The sequence below is a fragment of the Eriocheir sinensis genome, chromosome 43 (assembly GCF_024679095.1).
Source record: "Eriocheir sinensis breed Jianghai 21 chromosome 43, ASM2467909v1, whole genome shotgun sequence".
Lineage (NCBI taxonomy): Eukaryota > Metazoa > Arthropoda > Malacostraca > Decapoda > Varunidae > Eriocheir > Eriocheir sinensis.
This window is the reverse complement of record NC_066551.1, coordinates 14989295-15005471: the sequence shown is the minus strand read 5'-3', so window position 1 is coordinate 15005471 and position 16177 is coordinate 14989295. Positions and strand designations below refer to the sequence as shown.

The window sequence follows — 16177 nt, the reverse complement described above, 5'->3', positions numbered from 1 at the left end:
AACCGTTCAACAATCATGGAAACACTTTCAAAATCCAATTCAGGGACTATTTAGGTAAAGATTCGTATTAGGTCCGTGCCAATATCTCAATCTACTTTATGAAACATCACTATCTCTTCATATATCTTTTCTACAAACCTTTAACAGTCATGGAAACACTTTGAAAATCCAATTCAAGGACTTTTTTTTTACTCTTGAAAATAGGGGATAATGTTTACGAAAGCATGTTGCCTCCTCTGGTGCTGGCCGCGGCGACGCTGCAGTCTCCGCAGCCGTAAAATAGCTCGCAGAGGGCTTAGGGTTGGGTAGCATATTTAAACTACTCCAACCGAACTTTACGACCAGCTAACGGGGGGGCTGCGCCCCCCTCTGGACCCCCCCACATGTATATGTTACTTATTTCAGCGAGGAGGTATTTCTCGCAACTCCGGCTGCAGCGTCGCCGCGGCCAGCACCAGAGGAGGCGACGCTTTTGTAAAAATTGTCCCCTATTTTCAAGAGTAAAAAGAAAGTCCTTGAATTGGATTTTCAAAGCGTTTCCATGACTGTTGAAGGTTTGTAGAAAAGATATATGAAGAGATACTGATGTTTCATAAGGTAGGTAATGAGATACTGGCACGGACCTAAAACGAATCTTAACCACTATTTATTGCTGAAAATAGGGGATAATATTCACGAAAGCGTAGCCTCCTTTGGCAATGGCTGTGGCGATGGTGCCGCCGCCGCAGCCGCAAAATAGCTCGCAGAGCATTTAGGGCAGGGGAGCATATTTAAACTATTCCAACCGAGCTTTACGACCTGCCAACGGGGGTGCTTCGCCCCCCATGACCCCCCCTTCTAATCAGGGGGATTGTGCCCCCCCTGGACCACCCCACCCACCCACATGTATATGCGACATTTCTGCGAGGAGGTATGGTATTATTCTAGTGTTTGCCCATACTCACCCCTCGCAGCCAAAATTGGCTAGGGGGCCTTTGAGACTTCGGGGAATGCGGTGGTAAACATGAAATGCATCGCAAATGCACAGTTTTTGAGCTATGGGGGGTTGAAAAATACCCTAGATGTAGGGAAATTCTTTACAATTACTTAGATGTAGGGAAATTTCATACATTCCGGGTTTTTTTACAATGTAGTAAGGAAACCACGCAATTTCACTCACTCTCCATACCAAAGGGGGGTTCGAGCCCCCCGCTTTAGTATTATGGTCATAATGAAGCATCTATAAACGGTAAGTAATTTACGTCATAGGAATCTTGCAACTGTCATATACGACTGTATTCACTTACTGGTAGCACATATGAACGCGTGAAGCAGGTTTGGTATCACGTATGAACGTGTGAAGCAGGTTTGAAAGCAGGTTACTTGTGTTCAATATTCCTCAGTTAGCTATTAGGTCGTAAAGTTTGGTTGGGGTATTTTAAGAGGGGGGGGGTCCAACCCCCCCTTGGTTAGCAGGGATGTCGAGGGGGGCAAAGCCCCCCCGTTAGCTGGTCGTAAAGTTCGGTTGGAGTAGTTTAAATATGCTCCCCCACCCAAATACCCCGACCTCCCGCGGGACCCCCAAGATTGTTGGGGGAAGGGGATTAATTCGGCTTCTTCTTTACTTTTAAGTACTTCCGCCTTCATATTATGGTTGAGGGACATGTATTTTGTTTTTTAACTCTATATATGATATATGGAGGCGTATTATTGTATTCTGGAGGCGCGGAGTCAATATCCACAATCACCTTATACAGGGAATACGAACCCGTGAAGCAGATTCAACATGCGGTCAGTAAAGATTCACGTGTTCGAACAGCTCGGGCAGGATGTTCGAGAGCCTTCACTTGCTCTAGAACCCGCAGTACTGTTTAAGGCACGGCGTTGGACGGATCAAGGCTACCTGGTGGTTTTGCTTGTGTCAGTGATAAACAATGAAGATACACTGTGTCTGGTGCCACAGACTCTACTTAGAGGGCAGAAACCTTGCGATGAGGTGAGAACCTACTAGAGAGAGAGGGGATGAGCGTGGTGTAGGCGGTTTATGTGAGCACAGATGGCCTCCGGTGCCAAGCCAGATGGTGAGGTGAGCATCGTTTGGTGGGTTCACTACGCTTCTCTCCCAAAACAAGCTTGGGGATCCAGTGAGTGCGTGGTTTCCATATGGGAAACACTAAATTCGTCGCAAACGCTCATTTTTAGTGGTGGTGGGAGGAAAAATCCCTAGATTTAGGGACTTTCCCAGATTAGGGAGTTTTTATCCCCCCCCCCCCAAAAAAAAATACGCGATTGTGACGGATTTCATGTCCCCCACGCGAAACCCCGGGTTCCCACCAGGTCCCCAGGCTTGTTGGGGGGGAGGGGGGAGTATGGGCAAACACTAGAATTTTACCGGAGGTATTTCTCGCAACACCGGCTGCACTGTTGCCGCGTCCGCTGCCAGAGGAGGCTGCACTTTCGTGAATGTTATCCCCTATTTTCAACAATAAATAGTCCTTGAATTGGATTTTGAAAGTGTTTCCATGATTGTTGAACATTTGTAGAAAAGATATAAGAAGAGCTAGTGATATTTCATAAGGTAGGTAATGAAATACTGGCATGGTACTAAAACGAATCTTAACCCGTACAGTGTTTAGTACGTATATGTACCTCGTAGGGAAGTGTTTAATACGTATATATACACATGCTCTTTTGAGGGCTTATACGCCCTTTATTTTTGTTTGTGTATGTAATGTTGTTCATTGACAGTAAAGAGGGATAATTTGACAAGTCTTCAAATTTTTTAATAGATGTTAAAGGGCCTTTCTGGAAATTTGTATGCATTCCAAAAAAATCATTATACAAGAAAGTAAGTTATTTTCTTCTAGGTAATTACTCCTTGATTCTATAATCAGTAAGGTATGTGAAATTGTAAATTACGGTTCAGAATAATCGGAAGCGAAAACTGATCGTCGGAAGCTTCACAGTATTATGATGAGCTTTGAGAACTACACACGGCCTTGAAGCGAGCGGTTTTGCCTTATGCACATGAAACCATTTTGTTGTACATACAATTCCTGTTTATGTTTTTGTTTTTTGTGATGTAAAGAAGTACTTATACATTACTCATGCTTTAGGGTTGTGAGAAGTGTTTATAATGGCTCTAAAAATTTCTAAGATAAATTTCCCTTTCCTGGTATGACATCGTTAGCTCTCAGACTTAGAAAAATAAGAGGACGAACGCTCTAGGGTTCCATTCCTCACATATGAATAATATAGTGCCAATATCAAATATTAAATATAAATAATATAGTGCCAGTATCAAATGATTTGTAATTTGTTTTACATTTTAAGGGGAAAAAAAATATCAAAAAAAGTGCAACCTGGCATGACCCCTATCTATGACAAAAGACGACACTGTACAGGTTAACCCTTTTTTGTTAGTTTGTCAGACATTAGTTTTGGGTTGATTGGTAAATCTTTCATTTATTGTTGCCTCCTATTTCTTTTTCTTTTATTTCGTAGTTTTTAAGTTCATTTGAGTATTTTGAGGCATCTTTGTTGTGCAAATAAATAATAACCTTATTGTGACCATGACAGTGGGTAGAGATTTGTATCATTCACACGCTGATATCTCACTTCCACATAAGGTGAGACAATGCTTGTGAGACAAGTCTGTGTGTTTTTATTCAATTTAGCTGATTTATTTTTGTGAAGTTGGAGCTTTTACGAGTAATAATATATGTTAACCTTTAAATGACATGTATTGTTTTTATTGAATGGTCCCTAGATATGTGTAAAAAAAGCTGCTTTTTTTGGGGTTGATAATATTCACGAGAGTGTAGCCTCCTCTGGCGAAGTTAATACTTACAACATCGATTCTTTTTTAGTCCTTGAATGCAGTGCAGTAACAAGTGACTTCTGGAAAATAGAAGGGGGTCGAGGGGGGTTGAAGCCCCATATATACCGTTACCATCACCGTTGATGAGGTTTCAGGCCCTGGTCCACCGCCGTGGCAGCGCTCCACAGGGCTGCTTACATTATAACAGTAATATTAGCACCTAAAGTTGTCCTCAATCCTCATATTTGTTAAGTCGTAGGATTTAGTGAATAAGCGAGTCTTCAGCGCTTTCTTGAAGATTGCCAGACTGTCACTGTTCTTTACATCCCCGGGTAACTCATTATAGAGCCGCGGGGCACTCTTCTCAAATGCTCTGAAACCCAGTTCCAGGTTGACCCTGGGCTCATTGAGTCTATACCGTTCTGTACTATGTCTCACTGACATGGTGGTGTCCAAATAAAAATCCTGTAGTATATTTCTCAAATATCCAGGTTTACCAAGTCGCGTTGCTTGATAAGTCAAGACACATATTTCGTAGACTATTCGTGCCTTATTGGGTAGCCAATGCAAGTCTATAAGTACAGGTGTTATTCTCTCATGGGGGGGCAGACCCTTTATTAGCCTTGCAGCTCTGTTCATAACAAGTTGTAGTTTCTTCAGCAGATATTTAGGAAGGCCATAATAAAGTGAGTTACAATAATCCAGCTTACTAGTTACATGATTATATATAAGCATCTTCATAGTCTTATCATCCAGGTATTTCTTGACAAATGCAATATTTCTCAGATGGTAGCCTGCCATTCTCACCACCTGATTGATCTGTTCTTTGAATGATAGAGTGCAGTCAAGTATCACACCTAAATCTTTGACTGACTTTTTTACAGTCATAGTGTCATCTTTTATCCGAAGAGTGGAAATATCTAGCCTCCTGAGATCCTTGTTCTTCCCCACAATCAAGCATTCAGTTTTATCCTCATTCAGCTTCAGTTGCTTAGAATTCATCCATTTCCCAACATCATCCATAATTCTGCTCAGCTTATCTTCAGTGTTTTCCACATCACTCAGCAACAAATAGAACTGTGTATCATCAGCATACAGTTTAAAGTCAACTTCATGCCTTCTTAGCAAATGTGAAAGACCGATAGTATAAACACAGAATAAAATTGGACCCAGTACACTTCCTTGGGGGACTCCTCTTTGCAAAAGTTTATGAGTAGAGAACGATTTACCTATTTGCACACAGTAAGTTATGTTCTCAAGGTAACTTGTCAGATAATCCAGCGTTCCACCCTCAATTCCAATATTCTTACAATCCTGAAGCAATAGACTGTGCTCCACCATGTCAAATGCAGCACTCAAGTCTTACAAAATCAGAACACCACACTTCCTTTCATCCATGAGTACAAGCAAGTTGTTTACCACCGAACAGAGAGTAGTTTCAGTTGAGTAAAGCCTCTTGTTGGCAGATTGATTATCCGGTAAAGCCTGCACCACTAGCAAATGCTCCATTAGCTGATTTAAGATCACATTTTCAAGTATCTTTGATAGAAATGTCAAGTTGGATACTGGTCTAAAGGAACTTAAACACTGTGGGTCCAGTTTACCTTTAACGATAGGTTTCACAATCGCCGCTTTCTCACTCTCAGGAAAATTCTTGTTTTTGATATTAGTGTCAACCATCACAGTCATAATATTTAAGGAATCACTAAAGTTTTCACTCTTAATGATGTCACTTATCGGCAAGGGATCGTTATCACAGTACGTCAGTTTCACCTTGTGTATGATAGTTTTCACCACAACCACATCCACTTGTTGAAAGCTTGTTAACTTTATTTCAGGGACTGGAGCTTCCACAGCGGATCCATGGTAACCGTCGCCTCTAAAGTTCATGATAACTCCCTCAATTTTCTCGTCAAAAAAGTCTAAAAAAATATATGAAGTATATTTTGTGTCCATACAACACATTACCATATTGCTTTCCTGTCGCAAATAGAAGGGGGGTCAACGGAGGCGAAGCCCCCTTGTTAGGTAGGTTATGTAAAGTTAGGTTTGGTTAGTTAAAATTTATTCGGCATGCAGTGTGGGGTGGCGGAAATACGCAGCGTAGGACAGGACATAGTGGCTGCGGTTCACTACATGGGCCGGTGTTGCGAGAAATACCTCCTCGCAGAAATAAGTCGCTCTGCTGTTCAGTACGCTTGCACACGGGGGGAATACACAGTAGGAAAAATATTCATTTGCCTGATTTTGTTTTAGTTTGTCCACTTGTGATATTTGTGAGCGGTGAGGAAAATACAGAAACATCAAGCAAGTTGAACCTCTCTATGAGCTATTTTGCGGCTGTGGCGGCGGGTGCACAACAAGCATTGAAAATTCAATCATTTAGTGATTTCCAGAGAAAAATACTATCTCCATGATAAACAGCATCATATTTTGTCCAGAAATAAGCAATCAGCATCTCAAAACTAGTAGGCTACCCTCTTGTGAATGATCCCCTCTTTTTTGTTTATTCATATTGCATGAAGCATCTTGACTCACTGAACACAGCAGTGAAATCCAAATTGCAACATGTTGTGTAATAGTCACACTATCAGGTGTGAAATGTAGCCAGGGTGCGAGCTGCTGGCATGAAACGCTGCTCGGCAGCTTAGGGCGGGCTACCGCCTAGGACACACAACATTTCAACATGGGCTGGCCACGGGGGTGGCATGCTTCACACTTCCTCACTATCTTAATTGAATGCCAATAATATGAATTGTTCTTTACTTTGAAATAATTTAGACAACATCTTTACTCACTTACTTCCAGTCCTCTTCAGAGCTGGGTATTTCAGTCATGTCAACACATGCCTTACATATACCCTTTTTACCCTGCATTGTTGTAATGGAACCACTTGCTGGGGTACAGTGCAGTAGGTACAGATAGTGAAATAACATCATCACTCTCAAAATCACTCTCACTACTGCTGTCACTGCTTACAATGTATTCATCACTGTTATCATTGTACTCAGAATTATCTTCACTTTCTATCCTGTCCTTTCCTCCTGATGTGTCACTGTTTGTGACTGTTTTCCCTAGAGGTGCTGGGTATGGGCTCCGGGGTTGCTCAATGGGGACTAATGGTCTTATTTCAAATCCACGAGGGTCAGATATACTACCAGACAGCTCTGCAATTCATAGAACCCGCCAAATTTGACCTAAACATTCAAATTACTGGCGCGAAAGAGTCTGATTTAATAAACGATGGCCGTCTGTGCGGATCACGCCAGGTTTGATTAAATAAACGATGGCCGTTGTTTAAGGGTTAATATTATTTCATTCTTTTTTTGTATTTTTTTATAATTATCTTTGGAATGCACAATTGTATTATGCACAATTTATGGGTTACTTTTTAACCTGGTAGCAGCAACGGGCCAAATTTGTGGCTTTACCGTGCAGCAGCGATGGGCCAAATTTGTGCCATGATATAAACCCCCCAAAATAGATGATACATAAACTGATCACAAATGCTTTGACATATATTACGAAATGGTTTGTGAGAGTAATGATTTTCTCCTCATTTTTCTCACTCAGAGGGACGAATAAGAAACATGATCCCCGCTGCTACCAGGTTAATCAATCACTTTGAAATAAATAGTCTTTGTGTCAAGCAAAGATAGTTATCATTTTCTCCAACTAGCCTAATGTTTTTATATCTTGTTCCCCACTATAGGAAAAAACCTCAAAAGCCCTAATTATTTTTGTGGAAATTTTGACCATTTAAAATGCATATAAAAATAATGGTTTAGAATAGGTACTTATGAAAGCTCAAAGTAGTTTTTTTCCTTTTACTGATCTTTTGATAAATACTGTTCACCATTTATTATTGATGGGGTTTCAGGTCCCTCTCAGCTGTAAGCACAGCACTCTGCAGGGCCATCAACAAAAACATTAAAAAAATCCTTGATGCACATGCTTGTAATGTCATAGTGAATGAATGAGTCGAGTGCTTTCTTAAAGGTTACTTGTGTTATTTCAATAAACTTGGCATCATCATAATCTTTTAGCCATGCTTTGGTTCGCGCTAAAATATCGATCTTTTCTTTTCATAGTGTCACAAATAACCAACGTTTTATTTATTATTTATCAGATATTTTCTTTTATAGTATCACAAATATTCAATGTTTATTTCCAACTCACTGAACACTTAACAGACAATTTATCTTTGAGTTCTGAAAACTAATAGCCATGATCAGTTATGTTACAAATTCTCTCAATTTCAGGCTGAAAAACTACGCAACACGGGTCATTCATTGAGTGATTAATTTCAGGCTTCTTGTACCTCATACAATTTATGCATTTCTTACCAGCCATGGTGCAATCCCTTGATTTATGACTTCCAGCTTATCTGTATTATCGTTGGGCCTCCCCACTGGCCATGGCAGTACAGTTGGCCACAAAATGGCCGTATCTTTGATTATGATTACATATAATTGCATGGTATCAGTCTCACTGTATATATTCCCTATTCTAACTTTACCTTGTCGTGATTTTTATAAATCAGCTTTCTCACGGTTGGGTCACACTTCAAAATGCAGTGCATTGTACTTCCAGCTGCAGGCTTGCTAAATATCAGCTCAATTTTATTCTCAACACCCTGAATCAAGTGTAAGAACTCATTGTGGTCTAAGATTGCCTCAATTATTTTTTCCTTGATCTCTTTATGCACATTGCATATCATGATCTTTGGTTTCATCTTTCCAACATTCTTGGTACGAGTTTGCTCAAGAGACTCCAATTTTTGAGCAGCCTCATCCCTTGTGTTCTCATTGTCAAAGTTCATAACAATGTTGCCTCCATTTGTGAATCTTGAATCAGTTGTTTGAATGCCATTCTCTGCCTGGGAGTCATCCCACATATCTGTTGCCTTCTTTTCCTGGTTAAAATCTTTTACAACTAGGAGATTCTTCTTAACTTTCCTTTCTCGTCGCCTCCTCAGCCCAAATGAGAGCCGCATGGTCAGCATGAAGCACATCAGCTACTCCCCTAGCTCCTCTTGAACTTTCTCAGCCCTTGATTCAACTTCGTTTACAAAGGATATTTCGTTAGATAATTCTTACTTAAATTCATCCAACTTTTCCACAATGTTGGTAGCCAGAGATGCTTTGTGATGCCATGAAGTGCAAGTCCAGTTTATTTATTTTTATAGTTTATCCAGCTTAATTCCCATCAGATGAGCACATTTCACATGGTAAAATAGTGACAGGCGAAAAAAGTGTATGCATTTTCTCCATATGTGAGTGTAGGTGCAGTTGGGGAAAAATAGTGTTAGGCGGGAAATAATGAATTTACCCCGTATGTGAGCGTAGGTGGGATAAAATGGCGGCTAGCCAGTACCAAATTTTATTTCCCCCATACGTACTTAGTGAAAAAGTGAGTGTTGGCAGTGGCCGAGTGGATAAGGTGGTGAACGTGGGGTCAGACTTAACAACATCAAAAGGCAGATAATGCCTACCGGTGCACTCGGGCTAGAATGAATGAAAAAAAAAAAAAAAAATGGGTGTGGGTTTGGCAAAATGGCAAGGGCCAGAACCAAATTGTATTATCTCCATAGGTTTAGTTATTCCTATGACGCAGTTTCCTTTGGCGCGGCCGTTGCTCAGAACCAATTAATCGCACCATACGCGACTCGACTGTACTTACACCAGAAATTATGTGGATTGGGAAAAAATTAATATCGCCTTCTAAAGCTGGGTTCACACATAGCTGATGTAGCATCCTGTTCAGTCCTGATCAGTGAAAGCAGCACGAAACGTGGCATCAGGGCCATGGTCACCGGTAAACGTGGGCAGGCGTGTAAGGTCGCCCGAAAGCGGCAAGAGGTGGGAAGCAGGCTGTTTTTTGGAGCATGTTTTTTGGAGCATTTGGAGCATGCATGATTCAGGGCTGGTCGGGAGCGGATGGGATGTTTGTCAGAAATCAGCATAGAACGGGATTAGAACGTCGTCAGGTGGAGTCAGGCACTTTCAGGTGAGGGCAAGGCCCCGTCTGGCAGTGTCAGGCAGGATGAAAATGGGATGAAAATTGCGTGCCCCATGTGGTAATGTTGCATCTCCACCAGTCCCTGGCAGGACACTGCTGGTGGCAACATCACATCACAAGCAGTCCCCATCAGGATGTTTCCAAGTGGCGTCCTGATGGGGTTCTGCCTGGGTCCTGTTGCTGCATGACCCTGTCAGGCGGGGCTGTTTGTGCAACATAGCTGGCGACGTACCCCTGGCAGACGCAGGCCCCTGCCTGACCCCAGCTTAAGTTGGGGTGAGTCTGGAGTCCGGCACCATGGGGACATGTTCAGTCCAAATACGGCATTAGACAGGGTGTTGTCAGCCACGATTGGTCTTGTCCTCATAATCTTCTAGGTCGGGACCGAACAGGACGCTAAATCATCAATGTGTGAACCATGCCTATTATTTAGGAGGAGACATTCTTTTTTTCTCAATCCACATAATTTCTGGTGTTAATTACCTTAGTACCTAAAACATCACAGATCCTTAAGTTTCAGTAAAATTCGTTTGTTTAGGAGAAAAAAAATATGCACAGTAATTGTCAAAAAATGGCATCAGTATTTTATATTTCTCAATTGTTTCTGAACTAATGGTTTTGAAAATCAGTCTGCATAGTATACATTCATATAGCTTTCTTTTCTAAAAAATAGATTTTTGATAAAATAATTCAAATAAGAAAAGGGCTGAAAACATTTTGGTAATATTAATTTAAAAAAATTTTTTTGCCTGAAAAAAAATTACCAGGATATGATTTTTTTTAATCTACCTCACAAAAAAGAAAAGAAAAGAATGTCCTTTCGTTTCTTTTTCCAAAGATGCCTTTGCATCTGCATTATATTGAACAACAACGGAGATATGTAGCTTGCTGTGCAGAAAACTTTACTTTTGAGATATGAGCCATTTTCTTCCAAGTGTGTACGTATTGTCATGTTTGTAGGGTTTTTGTGATTTTCAAGATGTTTTGCTTCATCAACGATTTGTGGTGGTGGAGGTGGCTGTTGCAATGTTGAGGGAAGAGATTGGGGTGGTGGAGATGTAAGGTGCGAGGCAGAATGGAGAGGCGAGGGCGAACGAGGTGATAACGCTATGTGGGATGGTGATGGCGTGCCTCCACTGACTCATCTTTATGGCTCTTTCTCTTCTACCTCATCTTCTTTGGTGCTTCTCACACCACAAGCCCCTTCTTTGAATGGCAACCCATTGATTTCAAGCTTTTATCAGGGCAGAAAAAGCCAAGATAATGTGACTGGATGGATGGATCCTGTGACGCCTCAGGAGACGCTGATTCACTAAGGATTGAGTCTCTGCTTGTCACTCTCTGATTAGTGTTACAATATGAGCATCTGTAAAAATGCTAAAAATACCCAAAATAAGTGAAAAATTGTTACAAAATAATTTTTCTAATACACACATGGCCCTGCACCCTTTGATGTTTGTAAACAAAGGCTATTTAAGTATTTAAGGAATAATGGTATCAATTTCCTATTTTCACAGAATACACCAGACATTACAAGAGTAACAAAAGTATGATATAATAATTGGCTTGATCATAAGTGCGAGCAGTCATAAGTCACATATGACATAACTAGAGGACTATCTGCATCAGCTTAGTATGAATGAATCCCTATTGTGTAGGGTTAGGTATAGCTAGGGAAGGCCATGTGTATCTGAGTTGTTAAATTCAGCTCCCCCAGAACATTATAAGTCATTGTCTTGGGACTTAAGAATCAACAGAAAAGTTTTTTGGCCTTAAAATATTTTTTTTCTGAGCTCAATTGCTCCAATACCATCACTCTGGTAAGGTTCATTTTGGTCTTATTAGATTCGGTTTATCTTTAACTTGATGATTGATGTAAATTTTCACTTGAGTTTTAGTGGAAGCAGGAGAGCTGGGGATGTAGGTTAGTGTATTTACCTAGTTGTATTTACCTAGTTGTAATTTTACAGGGCCTGGGCTTACACTCGTGTGGTCCCATCTCCGTATCTATAATTATCCAACTTTTCCTTGAAGTTCTTCACACTCTTCGCCGATACTATTTCTTCACTTAGTCTCTTCCAAACCTCTATATTTCTTTATGTCTCTTGAGCATCTTCCCTTCCTCAACTTTTTACTATGTCCTCTAGTATTCCTGCTGGAAGGTTCTTCTCTTAGTAGCAATTTCTTGTTATCTACTTCTTCCATTTTACTCAGTAGCCTATATATTTGTATTAGGTTTCCTCTTTCTCTTCTTTGCTCTAGTGTTGGTAAGTCCATTTCCTTTAGTCTCTCTTCATATGTCAGTCCCTCCAGTTCTGGAACCATTTTTGTTGCCATCCTCTGTATTCTTTTTAGTTTTTTTATGTGTTTCTTCATATGTGGAGACCACACTGTTTCCGCATATTCTAGTTTAGGTCTGATCATAGTAGTAATTAATTTTTTCATCATTTCTTTGTCCATGTAGTGGAATGCTATACCTATATATCTCACCATGTTATATGTATTACCGAAGATCCGATTTATATGACTTTCTGGTTGCATATAATCTTGCATTATTACTCCCAGGTCTCTCTCTTCATTTCCTTTCTTTAATATTTCACCATCTCCCATTTTATATGTCCATTTTGGTCTTTCTACACTTTTCCCCATTTCTGTAACGTGACATTTCTTCACGTTGAATTTCATCTCCCATTTCTGACTCCATTTCCAAATCTTGTTTAGGTCTTCTTGCAGCTCCTTGCAGTCTTCACTGTTTCTTATATGTCTTTGCAGTTTAGCATCATCTGCAAACAGGCCATGTAGCTGTTTATTCCCTCTGACATATCATTAATATAGACTAGGAAGAGTACTGGTGCTAAAACCGACCCCTGGGGCACTCCACTTTCCACCGTTCTCCATTCCGATCTAGTGTCCTTAACCACGGTTCTCATCTCTCTTCCTCTTAAGTAGCTTTCCATCCAACACTTCATTTTCCCTCTCAATCCTCCTTTATTTTCTAGTTTCCACAGCAGTCTTGAATGTGGAACTTTGTCAAATACCTTCATTAAGTCTAGGTAAATGCAGTCCACCCATCCGTCTCTTTCCTGTAATTTGTCCGTCACTCTTGAGTAAAAGCTCAGCAAGTGTGCATTAGCTGCTGTGTTTCTGTATATTTTCAGGCAATAGTGGATGAAAAAAATACACTAATGAACTAAAATGTCTAATTTCATTACAATAGTTTGTTCAGTTATGTTCAGTAGTTTCGCAGAGAAAAGTCAAAATATGAAGTTTTTTTTTTTCTCTGTAGACTTCGACCTTTTCCCACAACTTAAGTACATCTGAACAACTGGGGTAGTAGTTATTGATAGGAGGTTACCATTTGCTGAAATTTATACTGAGAATACCAGGAGCACATATGACCCATTTTTGCTACATTCACTGAAATATTTTATTAGTAAATTGCTTTTCTATATAAATGTACCCATAGTCATTACCATGGCTGCTGCTGATCTATATAACTACAGCCATTGTCCAAGGTTTAATAGATGTCTAGTTACATATTGTCTTATTGTCAGGTATTACACACTTAAATGCATCCTCTCGTTTGCATCATCTCTAGATCTTTGAGTATCCTACTCGGATAGCAGAGGGACTGGACTCTTCCTCATTTGCTGAATTCTTCCTTGCATTCACTAAGCTTTACTTATTCTTTGTACATAATGTATGCCTGGCCAGTTCTTGACTATAGTTATTTGCTGTGGAATATTGGAAATCTGCCCCTTGGAATCAGTTCATCATAGGGGAAATAAACAAGTATAGGATATGGTAACTGAGGACTAGGTTGAAATGTTGTCCTTTTAAATCTTTCCATGGAGGTTATTTAGAACCTATATTATCAAAATCTTGAAGATAATGGAAAGTCTGTCTCCAACCCTAAGAGAACACTAGTTCACGATCACCTCCATAAAAAGTACTTGGAAACATAACTTAAAGCTTGCCCATCTTTACTTGCCATCCAAAGACAGATGTAGATTTTTAAGCCTTAGAGTGATAAATGACCATTTTTCTTTCTCAAAGTTATTTTTATCCATTTTTCTAATTAGTAGCTGGCATGCCAGCCAGTTCAGGCCTCACCCTGTCTTTTATTCCCTAGTGTAACTGTTTATTGAGTGTAAAGCATATCATGTCATTGATTTGGCATAAAGCTCATACCTCTGACTGAAGCAGTTTACTTTTGTGACCCCACCAGAATCATCAGAATGGGACAGACATTGAGTGAACCTGTAACTCAGAAGGAGACGTCACGATGCGAGAATTCTTGGTTGCGAGTGGGAGCCTCATGCATGCAGGGTTGGCGGGTGAACATGGAGGATGCGCACACCACCATTCTTTCCCTCCCGGATGACCCTGGCACAGCCTTCTTTGCTGTATATGATGGACATGGAGGTTGGTAGGATGCTTGAGGGGTCTGATGTCTTTGTTAATTTGCCCAATATATATATTATGTACTATGATATATTTAGGATATTTATGTTTCTCTGAAGTCTTATTATCAATCATATTTCTTCAGTAAGTGTGTTACATGCACATAATTCATACGTATTTCCTCATTGAATGCGATACATGCACAGAATTCATGATTAATTAATATTTATAAATGACAGATGAGTATTTGATCCAAGTCAATATTTTAGTTGTTATGCTTAGTAAAGTTATTAAAATAAAAATTTCTTAATACTGCCACACATGCAGTATATCATAAAATTTATTTGTGGATATTATAACCATAAACTGCTTAACAATAAATTCTGAAATGCACTGCTTCCTATTTGTTGCCGTGTTGGGCAGGTGCACGCATCGCCCAGCATGCTGGCAAGCACCTCCACAAAAGCATCGTCAACAGGCCTGAGTACTCTTCAGGCCAGATAGAGGCAGCCGTCAAGCAGGTCACAATCCTACCCTTCGCTATTGTACTGTAATGTAGGGCAAGAGTAGGCCATGAGACAATAAGCTTCTCAGAAAATATAATTATGTCCAAAAAGATAAAGGCCTCTCTTACACTGGTTGGCAAGAATTGGTGTCTGTCTTCAACACCTTTTACTGAAAGACTGAATCCACTATTCTTAATGACTGCATTGCCCTGTTGGCAAGCCTTATTGACCTGTCCATTTCCCATCCTTTTGCAGGGCTTTCTAGACCTGGACAATGCCATGCAGACAGATGAGGTGCTGAAGGATGAGCTTGCTGGTACCACTGCTATCTGCTGCCTTTTGAGGAACAGAACTGTCTACTGTGTAAGTAGTACCTAAGACTATATTGCTGAAAACTTCACATTGAAAAAAGCAGCAAGATTCTCTTTTCTAAATATTCTTATCATATATTTATTTTTAAAATCAGGTAGCACCTGTGTATATTTACTCATTTACATGTCTTCAGGAATTCTCATTAACTTGACAAACTCGTTGAAATATTGCACCTTTATTTCTCCTTTCTGGTGCATGACTCTTGATGGTTTAGATTTTTTTCTTTGGGAAGATGTATCTTCTATTCACATTTCTCCACTGAAGTACAAAGGTATTATAGTAGTTTGCAATGATTGCATTCTTTACTAGCAAAAGCCTTTATTCTGGTAACCTATGAAACAGCCTTCCCCTGTCTGTATTTCTTTCAAGAGGAAAGTATCAAAACATCTCACCTTTCAGAACTGACCTGTCTTCTGACCTCTCATTCTTTTACTGGAGCAGTGCCTGACAGGCTTTTTTTTTCCCATGAGTTTCCTTCTTTGCTGTAAAAAAAATTAGAGCAGGAGACAGCATGAAGCAGTCCTGTGGAACACCACTGTTGGTAGGATTAGGGAAAAAAAAGTGGCTGTCTATCACAGCATAAATAGATTGGGCAGAAAGGAAACTGGAGATGAAAAAACAGAGAGAGGAATAGAATCCATAGAAGGGTAGTTCAGAAAGCAAGGAGTTGGTGTCTTCAACATTTCAAGTACATTTGAGTTGGTGTTGCTTACCCAAGTCCAAAAACTCACCCACTGTCCAGTATACGTTGGTAGTTAGTATCATGTACTGAGGGATGAGACATGTCAATAACTTTGATAGTCAGTGAGTGGCTGTCTTCTGTAACCTGTACCAAAGATACATTTTGTTAACTTGAACTTTTGAGTGAACCATGAAATTGCAGAGCCAGGATTTGGAGCAAGAATTTGGGATGTTAGCTTCAAGCAGTATATCATGGTAATGACAAACTTAGATCGATAAATTCTGCCTGTGTTACTGGCTGTATGAGTATGATATCATTAAAATGAGGGGAGAATCATTGTGTAAAGACTGCAAAGAGTTGGTTCTATCTGTGCATGGATAATCATTATAACTG

General features: G+C 40.1%; 1 protein-coding gene across 4 annotated transcripts in view; it reads left to right on the top strand.

Moving 5' to 3' along the window:
* The window catches only part of LOC126980196 (probable protein phosphatase 2C T23F11.1), a 68786-nt gene that overhangs the window by 455 nt on the left and 52154 nt on the right, over positions 1-16177 (top strand). For all 4 annotated transcript variants that reach the window (XR_007732973.1, XR_007732971.1, XR_007732972.1 and 1 more), the window contains exons 2-4: positions 14049-14245; positions 14648-14745; positions 14986-15093. Coding sequence is in view for 1 of the 4 variants with exons in the window: in XM_050829829.1 (XP_050685786.1) it covers positions 14059-14245; positions 14648-14745; positions 14986-15093 (393 nt within the window). In the remaining 3 variants the exon portion in view is untranslated. The remainder of the gene's footprint in view (positions 1-14048; positions 14246-14647; positions 14746-14985; positions 15094-16177) is intronic.